This window comes from Glandiceps talaboti, chromosome 3 (genome assembly GCF_964340395.1).
Source record: "Glandiceps talaboti chromosome 3, keGlaTala1.1, whole genome shotgun sequence".
Lineage (NCBI taxonomy): Eukaryota > Metazoa > Hemichordata > Enteropneusta > Spengelidae > Glandiceps > Glandiceps talaboti.
This window is the reverse complement of record NC_135551.1, coordinates 27,713,529-27,735,879: the sequence shown is the minus strand read 5'-3', so window position 1 is coordinate 27,735,879 and position 22,351 is coordinate 27,713,529. Positions and strand designations below refer to the sequence as shown.

At 36.1% G+C, this 22,351-nt stretch overlaps 2 protein-coding genes across 2 annotated transcripts in view; both read left to right on the top strand.

The window, feature by feature from the left end:
- Positions 1–11,854, top strand: part of LOC144432870 (uncharacterized) — a 16,075-nt gene extending 4,221 nt beyond the window's left edge. The window contains exons 5-15 of the mRNA XM_078121167.1: positions 1,073–1,193; positions 2,272–2,364; positions 2,557–2,717; positions 3,650–3,735; positions 4,236–4,424; positions 4,945–5,069; positions 6,983–7,019; positions 7,634–7,782; positions 9,179–9,317; positions 10,341–10,425; positions 11,248–11,854. Of these exons, the coding sequence (XP_077977293.1) occupies positions 1,073–1,193; positions 2,272–2,364; positions 2,557–2,717; positions 3,650–3,735; positions 4,236–4,424; positions 4,945–5,069; positions 6,983–7,019; positions 7,634–7,782; positions 9,179–9,317; positions 10,341–10,425; positions 11,248–11,443 (1,381 nt within the window). The 3' untranslated portion in view covers positions 11,444–11,854. The remainder of the gene's footprint in view (positions 1–1,072; positions 1,194–2,271; positions 2,365–2,556; positions 2,718–3,649; positions 3,736–4,235; positions 4,425–4,944; positions 5,070–6,982; positions 7,020–7,633; positions 7,783–9,178; positions 9,318–10,340; positions 10,426–11,247) is intronic.
- A 6,872-nt stretch (positions 11,855–18,726) lies between these two features.
- Positions 18,727–20,175, top strand: LOC144433332 (uncharacterized). The gene has a single exon (XM_078121637.1). It carries the CDS (start codon positions 18,727–18,729, stop codon positions 20,173–20,175), a length of 1,449 nt encoding a protein of 482 aa, XP_077977763.1.
- The last annotated feature ends 2,176 nt before the right edge of the window (positions 20,176–22,351 follow it).

Below are 22,351 nucleotides of genomic sequence, written 5' to 3'. Positions count from 1 at the left end.
CTGTGAGTGTAATTACATCAATGTCCATTGATAGCGTATATCAATATATTGTACCAATAGTTTTACTTTGAGTCTATCTTACTTTGCATATAGCTTGATTTCTGTAGTAGAAAGTGACACTGTATGTGCTACACTGTGTGAGGAAAGTGGATGAGTTGTATTGTTGACACCATGAAATCCACATACATTGGGTTGTCAGTGGTTAGACAACCTTGTCTCTTATCACTGCAGTCAGTCAGGGTTCAAGCCTTATAGTAGTCAGTACCCCTAGTTCAGTCAATGGCTAGTGAGTGCCGCTAGTTCAGTCAATGGCTAGTGAGTGCCGCTAGTTCAGTCAATGGCTAGTCAGTACCCCTAGTTCAGTCAATGGCTAGTCAGTGCCCCTATAGTTCAGTCAATGGCTAGTCAGTGCTCCTATAGTTCAGTCAATGGTTAGTCAGTGCCCCTAGTTCAGTCAATGGCTAGTCAGTGCCCCTATAGTTCAGTCAATGGCTAGTCAGTGCCCCTAGTTCAGTCAATGGCTAGTCAGTGCCCCTATAGTTCAGTCAATGGCTAGTCAGTGCTCCTATAGTTCAGTCAATGTCTAGTCAGTGCCCCTAGTTCAGTCAATGGCTAGTCAGTGCCGCTAGTTCAGTCAATGACTGAATGGTTAGACAACTTGTATCATATCATCGCAGTCAGGGTTCTAGTGCTATGGTAGTCAGTTGGTAAGTGGTTAGACAGTTTGTCAATTGCAGTCAGGGTACAAGTGCTATGGTATTGGTAGTCACTAGTCGAGAGGTCAGACAACGTGTCTCTTATTACTGCAGTCGGAATTCAAACCCTACAGTTGTCAATGGTTGAGTGGTTAGACAACTTGTCCAGTTACTTATCTGTGGTAAGAAGTACTTTATTTTGTCTCAGACCACTAACGATTGTGGTCTGAGATTCAGTTGACTCTACTGATCAATACAGGGTTTTTTTCTGCCACTCCAGTTTCTTCTTGCATTAACACTGAACACTAATCCTGTTAATGACTGTTGAATGGTTTGTATAGACAAACATACTCTCCTCTTTTGTTTGTGATGTTCAGATCTGGTAAAATTACTCCGATGGATGTTGCTGAGAGGGCAATAAAAGCAATAGAAGATTCAGAACAACTGAACCCAAAACTTAGAGCAGTAACCCAGTATGATGTCAATGAAATTAAAAAGGTAAATTCTATTTTGTACATGGTACTTAGGGGAATGGTTGTCACCTGACTGTAAGAACTCTTGCTTCTCTCATTGCTGATTGTTAAAGATGATGGCACAATGTCACACAAGCTCAACAAAGGAACATCTTTCGTTTATTTTGAAACCCCCAGGAGCCCTAAGCCCTCCCCCTAACTGAACATTCACAAGTGCAACATCAAACATACATATATGTAAACTAGGATGAAAACTATAGCGGTCACACCACTACGATTGATGTAATGTAAAAACATGATTGTAAACACATTAAAATACTACCAGAAACCCAGCACCATATCTCACATTAGAATTACTTTTTATCAACATATCAACATCTCTGTAGTAAATACAAAAGCTGTTGTTATTGAAGGAGTGAAAGTTATCCACCGAAATTTGGTTAGAAGTGCAAAAATGAAGTTCAGCAATCACATTGATGCCAGACCCCTTCCCTCCTAAACGAACAAGATTGTGCAATCGTCCCCTAGTCTTTGTTTTATAAATTACTCACAAGTAAAGAGATCACTATGTCTTATCAACGGTTAAAGCTGCACCAGCTGTACCTGGAGTATTATTTTGTCAGTCAGACAAACACCCAAAACATTCACTGAAAATTTTTAAAATACCAATAAATAGATTATTGTAATTATGCTAATTAGAGGTCGATTATCCATAAGTATTAGAGTAACAGGTTAAAATTGTGATTGTATTGAGTGGGTCGCTGATTTTTGGATGCAGACCCAAAAATGAATGATTGTATTTATTGTATAATAATGTGTACAGCTACACTAAGATGTTTATCCTCAGGTGGTTCTATACTGTTCAGGGTGTACAATATTATAAGTCGTTATTTTCAGCCTTAATGATGAAATGATATTTCAAATTTCAAAAACAAAAACAAAACCACAGAGTTACCATAAGGGTGATGTCTTGTCCAACAGTGCATCTTTGCACACCATCAGCTCTCTTCCATTCCTGACCGCCCCAGAGTTGTGAACAGTACATGTAAAGGCACAATATTGGAAAGATAAATGCACTGTTTATCTCTTATATGCCTATTCAGATGGCCAAATCATCCAGTGACCGTTTCCGAGACAACAGTCCTCTCTCTGTATTTGATGGTATTCCAGTACTTGTCAAGGAAGAAATACAAACTGTAAGTAACTGGATAATTTATAGTATACCATGCACGCACATTTAGACAAAAAATATGTCCATTTTATCCCTATGAGCTAGTTCTCAAAAATAAACTATTATTGTCAACATTATTGTAAAAAATTGATAATATTAGTTCTTTACATTTAGAATTGGTGTTGTAAGTTTTCATATTTCTGTGATACATTGATAGGTGCCATACCATCACAGAATTGGAACTATGTATCTAGGAAAGACTGCTGCCAATGAGGATGCAACAGTTGTGAAGAAATTACGTGAAGCAGGTGCACTTATCTTAGGAGTCAGTAATATGCATGAAAGTGGTATGGGAGTATCAGGAATTAACCCTAGCAAGTAAGTCCTTTGGTTAGTGCGCCCTCAGTGGCCCACATAATTGTGTATATGAGAACATCAGTAATATAAATGGAGGTGGTCTTGGAGTGTCCAGAATTAACCTAGCAAGTAAGTTCCTTGGTTAGTGCGCCCTCAGTGGCCCAGATAATTATCTAGATGAACACATCAGTAATATACATGGAAGTGGTCTTGGAGTGTCCAGAATTAACCCTACAAGCAAGTAAGTTCCTTGGTTAGTGCGCCCTCAGTGGCCCAGATAATTATCTATATGAACACATCAGTAATATACATGGAAGTAGTCTTGGAGTGTCCAGAATTAACCCTACTAGCAAGTAAGTTCCTTGGTTAGTGTGCCCTCAGTGGCCCAGATAATTATTCTTTTATGGCAACATTCTTAACGAGCCTCAATGTAGTGGTAGAAATAATAACTCTGGTTTGCGAGAATGAGTTGTATATATGAACACACTAGTGTCAGTTATATGCATAAAAGTGGTCTAGGAGTATCTGGAATTAATCCTAGCAAGTATGAGTCCCATGGCTGGTTTTTGTTTGGTTGTCGTTTCCTCTTGGGAGTTCACCCTTTGTAACCCATCACTGACAACTAGGTATGGAACACCCTGATCATAATTTTCCAGTGTTAGTAATTTGCATGAAAATGGCCTCGAAATGTAAGTTCAGTCCCATTGTTAGTCAGTTGCCCATATTTACAAGTTTGACTCTCTTTAACATCGTCTTCCCCCAGGCACTCTGATTCCCTTCTGCATTAACACTGGACTTCTAAATGAGACAAATTTATAAAAAGTAAAAAACTATCCAGTATAAATAAAAGCTTATCATTATTATCGATTTTAAAATTACATCTATGGTTTTATGAAATGTTTTCATTTTGATGTAACATATGTCATGATATGTATTTCATTATGCATCCCCAGGTTACATGGCACAGCTAGGAATCCATACAATACACAACACTGCACTGGAGGAAGTTCATCTGGATCAGCATCAGCAGTGGGAGCAAGTAGGTTACCATGGTAACATAATCAAAACTGTATTGACTTGTATTAGACTTTTTGGTCACTTATTGCAGGAGAACTTCTAAAAACTAGTTACCAATCAGAGTAAAAATAAGATAACAAACAAAGTTGTATCACTACAGCTAACAAATATCTTTCACCAACTACGAGTACACGACTTAATCCAGCCAGATATAAACACCTTGATTCAAAAACTGAAATGTTCAAGAACTCATTTTTCACCAGAACAATTGTTGATGGGATTGCACTGCCCTCTTCTGTCATTGAATCACCTTCGAAATATTCATTCAAGACAAGACTTAGAGATCACTTAAGTAAAACAGTTACTGTAGTATTTATATCTTAACCTTTGACCATCAAGATTCATTGACATGAAGACATTAAGACCCATCTCTTGGAATAGTATTTTAGACACACTGATTGATTTCTTGATTCCTTGATTTCTTGATTTAATGATTAATCGATCAATCCATATTTTTTGCAGGTTTGTGTCCCATAGCTCTAGGAAGTGATGGTGGTGGATCTGTCCGTATTCCTGCTTCCCTTTGTGGTGTTGTTGGATTCAAGCCAACATTTGGACGTGTAAGCTGCCATGGTGGTGCCCCAAATTGTTACTCTGTATTACACATTGGACCACTAGCCAACTGTGTTAGAGATGTTGCTCTAACCTATGGTAGGTTCAAATTGTTACTCTGTTTTACACATTGGACCACATGCAAACTGTGTCAGAGACCTCACTTTAACCTACAGTAGATTCAAACTTTTTCTCTGTATTACACATCAGACCGCGAGTAAACTGTGTCAGAGACCTCACTCTAACCTGCATTCTCTAGCTCTGTAAATCAGCCAATCATATCTCTTGTTGTATCTACCTTAGCCATGATAGCTGGACCAGACTCAAAGTTTGCTAGCTCTATAAATCAGCCAATCATATCTCTTGTTGTATCTTCTCTTAGCCATGATAGCTGGACCAGACTCAAAGTTTGCTAGCTCTATAAATCAGCCAATCATATCTCTTGTTGTATCTTCTCTTAGCCATGATAGCTGGACCAGACTCAAAGTTTGCTAGCTCTATAAATCAGCCAATAATATCTCTTGTTGTATCTTCTCTTAGCCATGATAGCTGGACCAGACTCAAAGTTTGCTAGCTCTATAAATCAGCCAATCACATCTCTTGTTATATCTTCTCTTAGCCATGATAGCTGGACCAGACTCAAAGTTCGCTAGCTCTATAAATCAGCCAATCTTATCTCTTGATGACTTTGAGAAGAAAGATTTGACTGGAATCAAAGTGGGAATTGATTGGAAATACTTCAGGGTAATACTGTTGTCTTGTTCTTTTGCTAGAATGATAAATATTTCAAATGTTACAGAGCAATAGTATAAACGTCATGATGTCTACTTCAACTGGTACAAGTTGAGTTTATAAGCTTTTCAATCAAGTGATTTTTTTTTTTTTTTTTTTTTTTTTTTTTTTTTTTTTTTTTTTTTTTTTTGATTAACCTATTCTAGTATAATATTAATGTTGATACATGTCTTTCTATGACGTTACCATGAGTGTTCTGGCATTGTTAGACCTAACTGTTGATTACATACTGAGGAGTTCCTGTACATTTTTAGCACAACTGAACTTGTTCAGTAGTGCTATAGGGATCGCCCGGCGTCTGTCTGTCTGTCTGTGTGTGTGGATGTGTGTGTGTGTGTAAACAACTTAAAGTCAAAAACCGCTGAACCGATTGCCACGATATTTGGTGGGTCCATTACTTTGGGTGTCTAGTTGGGAAATTGTTCAAATCAAAATGATCGCATCACAGGTGTGTGATTTGGGTCAAAAAATGTGATTTTTGGTCAAAAAACTTAAACTCAGAAACTACTGGGGAGATTGGTGCGAAATTTGGTGGGAACATTCTTAAGGGGGTGTAAAGTAAGATTTGTTCATGACGGGATGATTCCATCAGTGATATGCAAATTAGGGCTAAAAAATGTGTCTTTTTGGTTAAAAATCTTTAATTCTAAAACTACTGAGCAGATTGGGCTGAAATTTAATGGGAATGTATCTAGGGATGTATGGACGAAGAAATATTAAGCATACCATGATTCCATGAGTGATATGCAAATTAGGTGTAAAAATGTTCATTTTTGGTCAAAAACTTATATCTCAAAAAGTACTTGGTCAATTAGTCTGAAACTTGGCAAGATGTTTCTGAAACTGTTATACTGCAGATTTTCTTAAAAACATTTTGACAAAATTGGCCCTAGCAACCATGACCACACCCTTTAGCAACAACCAAATGGCAGTATATTTTGGTCAAATAACAACATCATCTGGTAAGCAAGTGAGTAAACATTCAAAAAATGTATGCAAATACCCTAGCAACCATGACCACGCCCATAGCAACAGCCAAACGGTGGTGTATTTCACAAAGATAACAATAGGGTTTAATAGATAATTGAATAAACATCCAAAAAATGTATGTAAATTTGCATAGCAACAAGACCACGCCCATAACAACAGCCAAATAATCACGTATATTGCAAAGATAACAACAGGAATAGAAAGACAGATGAATAAACATTCAAAAAATGTATGCAAATACCCTAGTAACCATGACCACGCCCATAGCAACAGCCAAACGGTGGTGTATTTCACAAAGATAACAACAGGGTTTAATAGACAATTGAATAAGCATTCAAAAAATGTATGTAAATTTTCCTAGCAACAAGACCACGCCCATAGCAACATAGACTAGCATATGGATAAACATTTTTAAAAACTACAGTTGTGCTACAACGCCATTGGCGGTATTTTTAATACTTATGATAGATTATGTCATTTGGTCATTTGTAAATTACATCCAGGTATCAGGTATGAGTTCAGTTGATTGCAAGCTATGTTTAGGTATACATCAAAGTAAAATACTGTGAATATAAGCTCATGAACATTTATTAAATTACTTGTACATGTTGTATTCAGTATTCTTCATAAACAAAAGTAAATCATGATTTGCCACTAGAGGGCGTCATAACATTGGTAAAAGCAAACATGATCAAGAATTAAATAGGAAGGGTGTTTAATAAATGTACATTGCATTTCTAACAAGAGATATTCAAGAGTTGAAAGACACCATTATTACAGTAAAAATGTAGAAATACTGTAGGAAGGAGAAAGTAGTCCAGTGCACTGTTATTTTTGCCGTGGTAATTTTTGTAAAATATTTGATCCTTCAACAGGATGCTAGTACTGAAGTACTTGGTATTTGTGAAAATGGTAAGTATAAAATGAATAATCTCATTGTTACTATCTGTCTTCTAACTGCACTTTCTCAGCGACATGGCTTTGAAGAAATTAAAAAATCTATCGTTGTAAGAAATTTTCAGATTTGTATGTTGGGCCCATGGCCATGTATGTACAATAGACAAATAAATAAATAAATGATATATATACAGTACATGTATATACATATATATATATATATATATATATATATATATATATATCAGTAGACAGTGCTCTATACCGCAGTGGCAGAGCGTAATAGTAACAAAACTCTATATATATATATATATATATATATATATATATATGTATACACACACACACACACACACACACACACACACACAGTGTATGTGTGTGAGTGAGTGTGTGTGTGTACACTGATTTTTTGTAATTCATAATTAAAACTATAAGTATATGTATATGTATATACTAATTTTTTTATAATTCAAAATTAAACTTGTGGTCTTATGTGAGATCAAATATGGCCTTTATAAAGAAGTCACCATGTAAAAGAAACAAATGTCATTAAAAGCAGATTAAAGATCTGGAAATTTTTCTTTGATGAAAAACAAAAAATGGTCTTCTCTACTTTACATGGATAGCTTTGTTGTATGTGGAGAGTCTTGGAGCCAAGGTTGTAGAAATACAAATCCCAGAATTGGAGGAAACCAGGGTGGCACATATAGCAGTCATAGCAGGTGAAATGATGACTGGAGATTATGATGGCTACAACAATCATTTAGATGAAATGGTGAGTCTAGTAATTTGCCTATCATTTGTTCTTAATTTTGTCATATGGATAAAAAAAATGACTGTTTATTTTGGATATTTAATAAAACAAATGTAAAGATAGGACAGTACAATATAGTAACTTTGGAACGATAAATTGAAAACGAATGCAACTTTTCGATCTGTCTACTATGGACCTTGATCACGCAATGATTTAATTTTTCCAATTTCCTGTTCCACTGTTCCTATATTGTACTGTTCTATTGATTCTTGAGACCATAAACAATATATCCTTCAAATGTAAAGATGTTTTTCCTAAGTTAAAGACCATTTTGAAACAACATAGACTAAAGCCATATATGTTACTACATATTGCAAATACTGAAAAATGAGTAAAACATTTGTTTGAAAATCATTTTCTGTACATATATTTTTACACACTTTTTTTCTTCATTTTTTTCCAATTGATGAGTTACAAATGTGTAGTTGGTGTATGTTGTTTAACAGTATGTTTTTCAAGTAAGAAAAACATCATAAAGTTGTGTTAGTGATTGAAAATCCAAAATAAATATGGGCCATATGGTTTAAGTTCCATCAAATGACAGAATCGGCATGTAATCTAGTAGTCATCTGTGACTGTCAGCACACATACCAAAACACATCTTCAATACAAGTCTTTCAATTTATCATAAATTTCAAAAAACATTGGCCATGTCTGTTTTTTGCCCTTCGAAAATTAGCTGTCAGAAGCTTGTTAAGCATAGTCTTTTGGAAACTTGACTGCAGAAACACTCTCTTGTAGGGCCTACCATACAATCATATAATGCCATGGCAACATGTACAGATCATTGCAGCAAGGATCAGTGTACAGGCCAAGAAATAACAATATTATAGTCAGTCATGTAGATAAGGACTATAGCCGACAAAAAAAACTTGCTACGCCACAATTTCTTGCCTGTTACTTTTCAAGAATTTGTCTTTAACCCATCCAGTAATGAAAACTTTGCCGCCAAAATTATTTCAACAAAATTCTTGTTTTTATGTAAGTTTTTGGCATATATCAGCTTCATTTTAGACTTGAATTAAAGAAATGTTATTTTGTAATGAAGTAATATTATTATAACTATGAAAATGTTCATATAAATTGAGTCCCAAAATTATTTAAAACTCGTCTCCAGTCATGAAAGGGTTAAATTGCTTTGTTTGAACCATTATATGGGCAGATTTATGGTTCTTCCCCAAATGTATTGTTGCCTACTTTTCAAATTATACCTACTACTTTTCAAATAAGTTATATCATTGATAGCACATTGTATGTACCTTACCTATCCTTCAAACCTTGTTCTTGAGTATGAACCAAATACACCTGGGATAAGTATCACAGTACTGAGCTGTCATGTCAATTTCCAACCTCTCAGGGCAAAGATGTTGCACTCTTACTTGGTTCTGCTAACCAATTTACTGGAGCTGACTTTGTACAAGCCAACAAACAGAGGGCTAGATCTTTGAAGTTCTTCAGGGATATCTTTGAGAAAGTGGACTGTGTTATAACACCTGGTAAGTGAGATGTATATGCAAATATATGTACTAAGCCAATAAGCAAAGAGTTAGATCTTTGAAGTCCTTCAGGGATATCTTTGAGAAAGTGGACTGTGTTATAACACCTGGTAAGTGTGATGTATATGCAAATATATGTACTAAGCCAATAAGCAAAGGTCTAGATCTTTGAAGTTCTTCAGGGATATCTTTGAGAAGTGGACTGTGTTATAACACCTGGTAAGTTCGATGTATATGCAAACACATATGTTCTAAGCCAATAAACATAAAGTTGTACACGTTTGAAGTTCTTCAGGGATATCTTGGAGAAAGTGGACTGTTATAATTCTAATACCTGATAATTGATATTTACTAAGTGTACACAGTACAGGGAGACAGTAGACTTAGTTGGATCACAGACAAGTAACACACTTGTCTGTGGTTGGATGGTTCTTTGTAAAATTTGCATGTTCGTTTTAAGCAATGTACTATCCTTCAAGTCTGTGCAACACAATTCTTGTATTCCACCTTGTTTGCCTGTCATAAACTGTGCTAAAACTACCAACTAGTTCATCTGTTTAAAATAAAGTCTTCCTCATTAATCAAAATAAAGACAAACTGTTCATCAGATAAATTCCACTATCACTACATTCTCACAATGGCTTACTATATACCAGTAACACAGAACACTAGCCATGCACTCAGTTCACTGTTTACAGTGAATTTGTTACTGTATCAGTGTGTGTGTTTCTGTGTCTGTGTATGTGCGTGTGTCTGTGTCTGTGACTGTGTCTGTGTCTGTGCATGTCTGTGTCTGTGTTCGTGTCTGTGTCTGTGTCTGTGTCTGTGTCTGTGTCTGTGTCTGTGTACTGTAATATGTCAAGTATTTGTTTACAATGAAATACCAGGGAGTGAAAAGATTACACAGTGATGAATAGAGAAATTTGTTTATAGTATGTAGATTTACCACAGCTTGAGACAGGCTAACCTTGTTGCTCATCGAATTTAGTTGTAGTATGTTCACTCTGTGATTCTTTTGTTTAGGCACTGGAAAAACAGCAGTAAAAATCACCCAAGCAGATCTCCAATACGGCAATGTTGACTTAGACACCATGAATAACTATATGAGGTGAGTGTCCTGGTGTAAATGATGGGGACATGTTACCATTAGGGTATGCTTTTTAGGCTGTTGGTCTGAAATGGGAGTGTAGGTTTACAATGGCAGGTCTATGCTAGTCTAAAGTAGCTTCATGTAGCAGATGTTGTGATTTGAAATTTGAACTTCAGTTGTCCTAAAATGGGGGTATATTTTTTTAGAATTAACTGGTCTAAACTGGGGTACACACGCTGTGTGACCCGCCCCAGCCTACCTTATTGGAAGTGTTTTATAATAGGGATTCTTGATACCATAGACCATTTTAGACCAAACAGAACAGTTGACCCCATTTTAGACTCTTTAATCTGAAATGAAAAATACATACTTCATTTTCGACGAATTTGCTAGAAATCGTACCTGAACAGATGTTCATATCTTGATGTAGTCAAACAAATGAAGAATCCAAATAAGTACAAAAAATGACTTTAATAATAATATGCAAGTAGATTCGTCATACTGAATATCCTATGTCAAAGGTCATGAGAGGTCAAAGGGTGGGAAATTTGCCATCAGACACACTGAATATGACACAAAAACAAGATCAGTGTTTTTATCATTCCTGTAATATAACATTTTTATTTATGACATTTATTTTACCATAACTTGTAACCTTTTTCGTTGTGACATTCAGGTTGAACTATTCGTCTTTGACTCAAAATGACGAGGCCCCCTTATGTCATTCATTCCTCTGCTGAATAAAGAAAGACATTTGGGAGTGACATTAAATTACTACATGTAATATCATCAACTATATGCCATCATTTTCTCATTGTTTTGGAATTTTTTTCTAACCAGATTCATGTTCCTAGGCAACATCCTCGGTATACCAGGCCTAGTTGTACCTGTAGGGTACGATGAGAAGGGACTACCAGTTAGTATGCAAATACAAGGCAAATGGTGGAATGACAACACTGTTTTACGTATAGGGCATGCAGCTGAAGGGTTCCTGAAGAAAAAAAAGCCTCAAGTGCACTATTCATTACTCACCTAAGGAGTCATTGACTTAGCCGATTCAATATTAATTTAATATGGCTTACAAAGAAGTGTGCTCCTTAAGTAGAGCATTTGAAGTGATTCTTTGATATATAGCATGTTGATTGATAATGGATTGAAATGTATCACTAATACAACTACCTTAATGTGAGATTACATGTTATACTTTTGTGAAAATTGGAGGCTCTCTGAAATAGAACTTTAACATTGCTACGGATTCAAGTTGTAGAATGTCACACTGCATCATGGGTAAAAAAGGTTGACAACTCAGACTTCACCTAAAGTAAAATACAGAGATTATTATACACCCACTGGTGATTGGGTTTTGTAACTTAAAGTGACACAAGCTGAGTTTAGAAGCATTTTTTAACTAGCTTGTGATTTATACGTATATAAAGCGATGATTAAATAATTTAGTATATATATAAGTTTCTGGTATGTTTGGCACAGTTGATGACATCATAGGTGTTTCCTTGATGTTATAATATACTAAAATAAATCATATCATCGGAGTGATTATGTATTATACCTAAATACCAAGTTTGAGTTCAGTCAATTGCAAGTTATGGTTAAGTATCATTCAGTAAGTTGAATACTAAAAGTTTCTTTTTCTTCGCAGCAAAAATTACTTCTAAAAATGTATAAACTCAGCTTGTGCTCCTTTAGGTACGTGTATTTCTGTGGCTAAAATTTGATAGATTTATTCATCTTGGTTTTCATTTCTTTATACTACTTTTATGGACTTTGAATTTCATTTTCTTAATCCAGTCACAAACTTGACTCCAACTCATTTTAGTGTTGCAAGTCAACTGAAGGTTGGTTTTACAACTCACCTAGGGCAACTGGTTGTAGTGTTGCAACTCAATTAACAGTTGATTTTACAACTCACCTAGGGCAGCTGGTTGTAGTGTTGCAACTCAGCCAACATCGTTGATTTTCGTATAACTCACTTAGGGGGTTGTATTATATTTGAAATCTCACACAGATACTGAATTCTGACGTGTCCTCTAGACCTGTCACTATTGGTTAGCAATACAGTACAGTCAATTTCACCTAACCCTGCTGAAATAATTTGTCACAAAAGTATTTTTATCTTGATTCATGAAACATTAGTAAATAATGACAATACTTCAGACAGTCCAACTCTTTACAAATGAAAACAGGGTTGTCGGTGGCTGAGCAGTTTGCTCGTATGCCTCTTACCTCTGCAGCTTGGGTTCAAAGTAGTTGTGAATACTTTGTTCCACTGAAGTCTGGGAAAATGTATACATTGGATGTTGTCATTATCTACCAGTATTGTATGACCCAAGATAAAAGTATGTTTGTGGTACACACTGCTTTGATGAGATTGGATGAAATTGGCTGTAGTGTAATAGTCACCTTGCGTCTCATTACTTCAAAATTTTAAATTTGACCTCATCAAAAACAGATAAAAAATGTGCAATTAATAATCAAATATTAAACACTCAAATCATTTGTTTTATCATTGTTTTCAAATTATATTTAATTGAAGAGAAAATAAAAACTTTACATTTTGTTACTGCTTAAAGTAAAACGTAACAAACCATACACATTTGCATTACATTTTTTACTCAGTATTATGTGATTACACTTTACTAGAAAATTTATGAATTTTGGTAAAGATGACATTCACGATGAAAGTAAGCAGGCCTAAGAACACATACCTCACACTGTCTGTACAATATTTTACCCCTTAGCAACCATGACCATGGCCTTAGCAACAGCCAAATGCAATTTTAGCTGACTTAGAGCTACTTTTGGGTCAAAAAATGATAAACTCCAACCCTTAATTCTCGCAAATTTGTTGTCTTGAATTTGTTCTCTCCTTGAAGACAAACATCACCAGTATACAGGGTGTTGTGAGAACATTCTAAACGTTCTTGAAATGTACATTCCACTGATAATTTTCTGAATGCCCTCAGTTCAGATATCAGTGATTTTTTGTTAGATAGCAATTTTGTACATTTTTGAAGAGACTCTTGAACGAGTGTAGAATATTTGCAAAAGAAACTGCACCTGTTTCTGACATCACCAAACCAAAGATATTGAGAATTTTACAAATTAAAATGTTTTATGTAGACTGACTGCCCAAGTGTGTGATTATTTGACATTGAAAAGTATTTTATTCAAAGTACATTGTTTCATTCAGCTGTTTGTACATTTTTATGCAGAATTTGTAACTTTCTTTCGACTTTTAATTATACTTTTGTTACATATTATTCAAATGTAATTGTTTTGCTTTAGAAATGTAGCTTTTAGAGGAACTAAGTCACATCCAAACATACCACTCAGAGCATTATGGGTAAAATTTCTTGTACATTGAGTTGGTATAGTCATTTGAAAATTTGTGGATCGTCATGATGGTTGAATGGTTAACACAGCTGGCTAGTAATCTGCAAATTGTCAGTTCAAGCCTTGCAGTTGCCATTTCTGAATTTGAACCACAATTATGCCCAATTTAATCCAGCACTGAGCTGTAGAATGGTGACCCAGTTGTGTGAAACAGACTATACTACTACAATATGAGACAAATGTGCTATCTATGTGAAGGATTGACTCTCCATGTGCATACAGAGGCTTCAGAAATGGATTGCATGCTTCTCATGTAGTTTAATAAAAGAGCAATTTAAACTGTTCGGATGTTATAGATCTGAACAGTTGTATTAATTGTACAGCATTTTTTAGAAAAAATGTGGGATAGTATAATATTAGTATTATCATGACAATAACAGAGATATGCAAAAATAAAATACAATATAAGGAAGTCTGGAAGTCTTGCCAATGGCTACACTATTTCTAATGATGACTTGTATTCTATGCATAAAGGGGATAGGAATGTAGTTCACTTTAAAGTCACACTAACTGAACTAGAACATTGTTTAAAACTGTTTTGTTTGACATTATAACTTGTAATATCGTACACTGTGAATAGTATAGAATCACCTGTGGATAGACACATTTGTGTAGCTGTATACATCATATGGTACAATAAATGCAATCAAATTGATTTTTGTGTCTGGCACCCTAAAGTCAGTATAATCACAATTTCAACTTATTACTGTGCTGCTTATGGACAAAGTCAATCCCTAATTAAGGTATTTGATGTTACGATCATATATTTAGGAATTGTGTCTAAATCTACACAATTTTGGCGATATTGACTAATGTCCAAGTGATCAGAATGATTACCCAATTGCATAAAATCATGTGCATCCAAGCGATGCTCCTACTCTTGAGATCCTTGGACATTAGCCAATATCACCAAAATTGTGTAAATTTATACCCAATTCCTAAGTATACGATATTTTCAATCGTAACATCACCCTGTTTTATTATTGATATTTTAATGAGTTGTGCTGAAATATTCGTGTTTTTATCAAAAAATAATATCCAGTTACAACCAGTGCAGGTTTAAACATAACAAGTAACTATTATGGGATGTTACATAAATTTGCATGTAAATGATAAGTCATGAACACAGGATTGGTTTATATCTTATATCAGTCAGTCACTGTAACAGTGACGCAAGCCTAACGGAGACTACTACTACTACTACTACTACTACTACTACTACTACTATCATATTTGAATGAGCATGATTAGGCCAAAAAAATATATATCTGGTTCTGGTCAGCGCACGCGTGCCCTGAATACCCTCGCGTCGATCCTTTTTTTTCAATAATTTTTGCTTTCCCGTTCCTTATTTATTCCTGATATCAGGAGAACAAGCAGCTGAAATCTACCCTACATGCCAAGACTGCTTAAATACAAAGCCTAAACTGCTTCGAAGAAAAAGGAAGTTTTTCAAGAGATAAATATGATAGAACAGAGTATGTAAAGTGTCAAAAAAATGTGTATTTACTAATTTGCAAAAAAAAAAAAATTAGGAAAAAAAAAAATTTGCGTCGTCACACCACATTAGAAAGTTTACCCTGACCAGAACCAGATATATATATATTTTTTTGGCCTTACATAAAAATTATGCAAATCAAACGCACAATATGTGTTTTACCATTTTCAGTCATACAGACATGTATCGGTTATCTTTCTTTCTTTGATTATGGAAAACATTTTATTGTTATCAATGATAGGATTCTAGCCAAGAATCAGAGCAGTAAGATCATATTTTCAAGTGTCTACCTGTCTAGTTTTTAAGATTATTGACATGACAAAATTCAAACTGAAGTACAAATAGGAACGTATGTTGATATTATTTGTAAACATACTGACAGATAGGACAGCATCTTGAGACCGTTTTGCTTGAATTTGTGTTGATTTTTCAACAACAAGTAAATAAAGGTTATAAAGATTTCAGCTCAAACGTCATGGAATGACATGAATGAACTACATATAATCAGTTGGTCACAGCGCCATCTAGAGGTCAAGTGTGACCAGGGGGATTGATTATTTTAAAGAAGCCAAAGGTCGTTGACCTTGACAAATTAAGTTGACAATCGTACTTACCAAGCTGTGATTGTGTACATCGTTTGATTACCAAGTATAGGTTAGATAAGGCCTTAAAATAATTGTTTGGTTCCGGTTACCCGACCCCACCTAGCTTTTCACTGTCGACCCTAAACTTTTATTTACGTATTCGAGAAAAAAAATCGCAAAAGCTGTGAAGTCTCACGAGAAATAGTGGATGCATGCGGAAACTGACATCAACTTAAAAAGACACTCCCAAACTGTTCTTCCCATCTGTAATGGTTGTACATCTGATAGGAAGAAATAAATAACACAGAGACCATTTGGAAAACAATGGAAAACCTGAATTAGACACTCACACTGAAACAAATGTAATAAAATAAAATAAAAAATCTAACTACCCCACCTATTCTAAAATTGAGCGTAATCGGAACCACATAATTGTTTCTATTAGGCCTAAGAGAGTGATTCATTTGCATCGATTAACGATCTTATTTGTAATTAGACAATATCTTAAGAATGCCCCTTTGAGGTATTAGACCACGATCATGGAGCAAAATCATTCTCGCTACTCTGACCACCAGTTGTGTTGGTCTTTTGAGATCTGTATCATTGACGGGAAGGACAGAACTACGGAAGGGGGAGGTCTGTGAACCCGGGCCCCGCCCCCGATACTTCAAATAATATTGCTTAAGCCGCTAAGTTTACAATCTCAACCTTATGTATATGTATTCATGAATGTGTCACAGTCACGTAGTGTTTGTTCAGCGGCGAACTCGGGCGAATTGGTTATTGAAATGACATTACTTGTAAACATATGCATGCCTTTTGCACTTTAATAACAGGAATTGCTATTTTATCTGTAAGGTTGAGGGTGAAAGTTTATGCAGATATTATATAATTCTTCATCCCTCTGTGCGTGCGTGTGTGTGTGTGTGTGTGTGCGTGTGTGTGTGTGTGTGTGTGTGTGTGCGCGCAATAAAGGTCATATATATATATAAACTGATGTCAATTTAAAGTAAAGTAAAGAGCTGACAATGGGAAAGTAATGAATACGTGTCGCACTCATGTCATCAGGGTCGAACTGTCTATACAACTAAAATAATCTACATCTTCGAAGTCAACTTCAAAATCTAACATTATTGCTGGTATGACTCACACATGATATATAACATTATATTTGTATAAAATCACACTTTTTAATGCATTCGTTCAAATAATATATAAATCTTTTGTTCTGTCGCCGTATGCATATGGCAATTCACATTCACAAGAGTTCATGGGAATCGTAAGAGGCGTGCCACCCGAACCTAAAACATACTTGTTGCATGAAATAAAAGATGTATTATACATGGAATGTCGATGGTGACATAGCGAACAAAGCCCACGCACAGTGAGTATACCCGATGATGAGAGACCATTAGTGTACAGAACATAGACAGGACAACATTTACAATCACAGTCGGAGGGAAACTGAGAACGAAGGTGAGTTCGATGTTTAAACCTAAATATATATCCATTTTATATGATTTTTATTGTCATTCTCGTTTGGGGACAGAATGATTTCTGGAAATCAGTACCAGTAGAAATGATGTATACCTTTGATGGGCGTAATATCTAGGATGATAGTCACGGTATAGGCTAGTTCCAGTGTCAGAAAATGTCGTTAGAATATGGTTCTGTGAGTTTGAATTTTGAGGCAAAAGCCGGGAGACAAGTTTTCTACAATAATTTGATGGTACTAAATCCCCCAAACAATGTATACGAATTCACACACATGGCAATTGTATTGAATTTTCCCCCATGACTCTCTGCCCTCAAAATTATCTCAATTAGTCGACAATTTGAAGGGTATAATCTCAACATTTTGCTGGGAAGGCATGATTTTTTTCCCTTCAATACCATAAATTACCGCGAATCATGAAAGAGGAGGGGGGGGGGGGTGTACGTTAAATTATGTCACACAATAAATGCCGTTCAAGCCTTTATCAAAACAGACACAAATATGGCAAGATATTAATACTATAGCTATAGCAACACTCACGTGGTAGTTTATATTGCAGTAATAACAAACAGAATGAATACGTAAGTGGATATACATATGCCATGACCATGCCTATGGCAACGACTTAACGCCAGTGCCAAGATAACAGTTAAGTGAAGTAGAAAACACAAACGTGTACAACAAGCATGCACATGCCAAGATCAGTAACCAAGAAACAATATCATGTGCTAAGATATATAAAAGCCATATACTGGGTATGAATCGACTTGCCAAGACTGGATGTTGTCCCATTAATGAGACCCTTCAAAACATTACCTCATGAGTTGTTTCCCAAACTGAGTGAGTGAGTGAGTGAGTGAGTGAGTGAGTGAGTGAGTGAGTGAGTGAGTGAGTGAGTGAGTGAGTGAGTGAGTGAGTGAGTGAGTGAGTGAGTGAGTGAGTGAGTGAGTGAGTGAGTGAGTGAGTGAGTGAGTGAGTGAGTGAGTGAGTGAGTGAGTGAGTGAGTGAGTGAGTGAGTGAGTGAGTGAGTGAGTGAGTGAGTGAGTGAGTGAGTGACTGTGACTGACTGAGTGAGTGGGTGGGTGGGTGGGTGGGTGGGTGGGTGGGTGGGTGGGTGAGTGAGTGAATGAATGAATGAATGAATGAATGAATGAATGAATGAATGAATGAATGAATGAATGAATGAATGAATGACCTCCTCCTTGCAAGATTCTCCTTCCCCAACCATCTCTTATAATCTCTCTAGCATTCCAAGCTGGATACCTATTATAATAGTATAATAATGGTTCAAATTGTGTCTTTTTTATTGTGATTATAGACCTTCAATCTCTATGGATTTACAACGATCGACCAGCAGTTCTCCTTGTCGATGCAGCACCAAACTTGTTCTGTTATTGGTCATAATATACGTCTTCATCTTATTAATTCCATATAATGATATAGCAATATCCTACCAGTATCCTAAACCTGCTGCTGGATACCATGTGGTGACTTCACCAACACCAATGAGTCTATTGGCCTCTTTGGAGCAATGTGCCGAACGTGTTAACGCCAGCCTGTCACAGTGGAAGAATACATTTGGTTTGGATAAAGGGATACTTAAGAGGGCTCTAAATCACGTGACATCGACGTTAGCATTCGAGCGGGCGGTCTTGAAAGCACTGACAAGAAATACCACATTACATGTAGGAATAGCAGGGGGTTCTATCTCTGCTAGGAAGTATTCGTACGCCAACGTACTCACCAAAGCCATGCAAGATGCATTACGTGTTCCTGTTGTACTTCATAATGCAGCCACAGGAGCCACCGATAGCATATATTATTCATATTGCTTCGGTGCTCATTTAGATATACAGGAATTAGACATCGTCTTGTGGGAGTTTGCCGCGAATGATTTTATTAAAAAAATTGGGCCGTGGGCTCAAGAGGAATTCACTAGAGTTATACTGAATCTGACGAGTCAGCCACAACTGATTTTTGTCAATTTTTTACACGGACTACAGATAAAACACAAATCATGTGTAAATAATGAAAAGATTGCAAGTGAACCCATCAGTGAATACTACGATGTACCATCAATTAGTATGCCAGATGTGATTTGTCCTATGGTAAAACGGGGTAATTATTTACGTTTCGTTAACAGCAAAACTGACGGTCATCCAAACACAAAGAACCATAGACTAATGGGAATGTTTCTTGTTGAATTTTTCAAAGTCGTGCTTAATAATTTAATGCCAAAGGTACAAGCTGGACTACCAAATGGACGAAGTATGTTGGAGGAGGCCTTTCCTTACAGAAATAAACTTCCACGCCCTCTATTCAAAGATACCGCGGTGGTGTTTTTACCCAAATGCTGGTCTACCCTTGGTACAAGAGAAAGACTAATGACGACTTTGAAACCTAATGATGTCAATGGTTGGGTACTGTCGTCTCTGAAAAATGTTTCAAACTCAGAAAGGACAGATATCAAACAGTTCTGGCAGAGTAGATATGTCGACAGCTATATTACGTTTCGTTTGGATATAGAGCCTTACAGAGACTTGAACTGTGTCGTTTTAATAATCGCGTCCAGGGGTCCATTCTGTGGAAAAGTTCGTGTTCATATTGATAAGGCTGTAGAAAAATCGGTCGTTGTCGACGGGAAATGGAATTACAAAGTGACAGTAACAAAGAGGATCAGTTCTAATTTGAAGCCAGGAACACATAATCTGACGTTGACTTCACTTAGTAAGAAACCGTTTCGACTTGCTGCTATTGCGATTTCATACGTGACAACATAAGTCATAGGTCATAGGTCATAGAAACGAAAATATCTACCCCAGACAACCAATTTGAACGCGTTCAAAATAGATATAGGAGTTATATCATGATCGTTCCACTTGCGTAAATACGACATTGCACGTCTTCGTTCATCGTTCATCGTTCATCGTTCATCGTTTCGAAGATCGGTATAATTAAATCATAGTAGTCAAAATATGCCATTACAATATCATCTTCCGATCTTCAAAGTTCATATAACTTGGTGCATACATCGAGAGATAACAATGTACACACGTGTCTTACAAAGCTTGTGTAGAGTACCCTGTAAATTTAGCAATTATTTTCCATAATTTATGATTTTCGGTTGGCATCATTCTAAAAAATGCAATCTCTAAATGTCATATACTTTAGTACCTACATCTATGATAACAACGAAAATATTCTATGAAAAGTGTATTGGTGTAGTTTTTAATTTTTAATACGTAATTTACATATTTATTTGGGGATGGTTACAGCCCGAAACAGATAGACTAATAAACTGCTGGTAAAAGGGCCATGCTTGGTCATATATCTGCTAACAAGACCATTATACCAGGCAAACTTAGGTGTATGTTGTCGCCAGCACCTTTACAACGATTGAGAATGCACATAAAAGAGATAGACCAAAAAGGAAACCCGTTATATTCCGTTTCATCTCATCGTAGCAAACCACGGCCTCTTTTACGGCACCGTCAAAAACCGTTCGTTATTTCGCAGTGTCGCGGAAGATATACCAGCTGTGGTTTGCGACAATGGTTTCATCTCCCTTACCTTATATTGCCTGTAACTACAATTACAAAATCTTCCATGCATTATTGGCCTATCAGATTGTTCGCCAGCTAGTGGGGTTTCGCATATGATCATTCTAGTCACAAGCGATGTATGTGAGACTAAACGGAATACTAGTATACCATATAAAAAAAAGCACCGTAAGCAGCGCTAAGTCTATTGCACTGTGAAGAATTGATGTCAATCTGGTTAAAATCTGATCAATAAGGTTTGTTTCTCTATATTTATAATATTTCACGTCTACAATATACTTGCCCTTTGTATTCTTCTTCGTTTACCCTTTGAATGACCGCGAGGAATGAGGTTATGTTGAAATCGACAACACCAAAGTGCTAGCTATCCCCGCCGCCCCTTTCTATTCACCACCTATCGACGCCAACACAGCATCTTTGTTCCTATAGACATTAGAGAATAATAGTTTAAATAAACAATTAACCAACTAACAAAAGATTCTGTAGGTACGTATGCTATACATGAATATGAGCATTCTATTTAGTTTGACAAACATACCATTAAAAGGCACGAGAACGTTAAAGCTATAATGATTTCTGGTAACATTCAAAAATCACCAATGTACTTGCAGGGTATATAGTTGATGATCTAGGATTGTCTTTCTCATATGTAGGTCTTTAACTATCATAATTTGTGTCCAGGTGCTCTGTACTTCCACGAGAACATCGAGAAAGTGTTTTATCTCTACTGTGGGATGATCTGCTGGGTGAAGTATAATAAAATGTTGCATAAATGCCAACCTATGGGGTCTCGTAAGAATACTGATATCTACTTAGTAGAGATTAAGAAAAAGACCCATGCATAGTGGTAATATATCCTGTTAGCCGATCAGGATTAGTCTCGAGTCGGAGTTGTGATATTTTTTAAAACCCTTTTGTCTATATCTCTAAAACTAGTTATCTGATCACAAAAAGGAAACACTCTGAGGAAAAGGAAAGAAAATGTCATTTTCTTTTTCGAGACATTGGGCCTATAGATTTAAAAAGTGTACCGACCGGCGTTAGCGCCCTCGCTCAGACATGGATGTAATGCCTTTGTTTATACAAATACAACACTTTCAATTCTTCGCATTTTGAATATTTCAGATTCCTTTGTAAATTGTAACTACAAACACCATAAATACGTTGGACTCATACTGTTGGACTCATACTGTCTGTCTGTCTGTGCGCGTGTGTGTGTGTGTATTATTTAAAGTGTGCAGATTGATGTGATGTGGCTACTCTGGAATTAAACTAGTGGTTATAAGAGATCCTGCTTTCCACAATTGTCGAGTTCAACGTTTTGTTTTGGAGGTACAAGTCCCAACAACTTTATTTCCCTTTTAAAGTTGTTTTTAAAATCTTTGACCTGACCTGA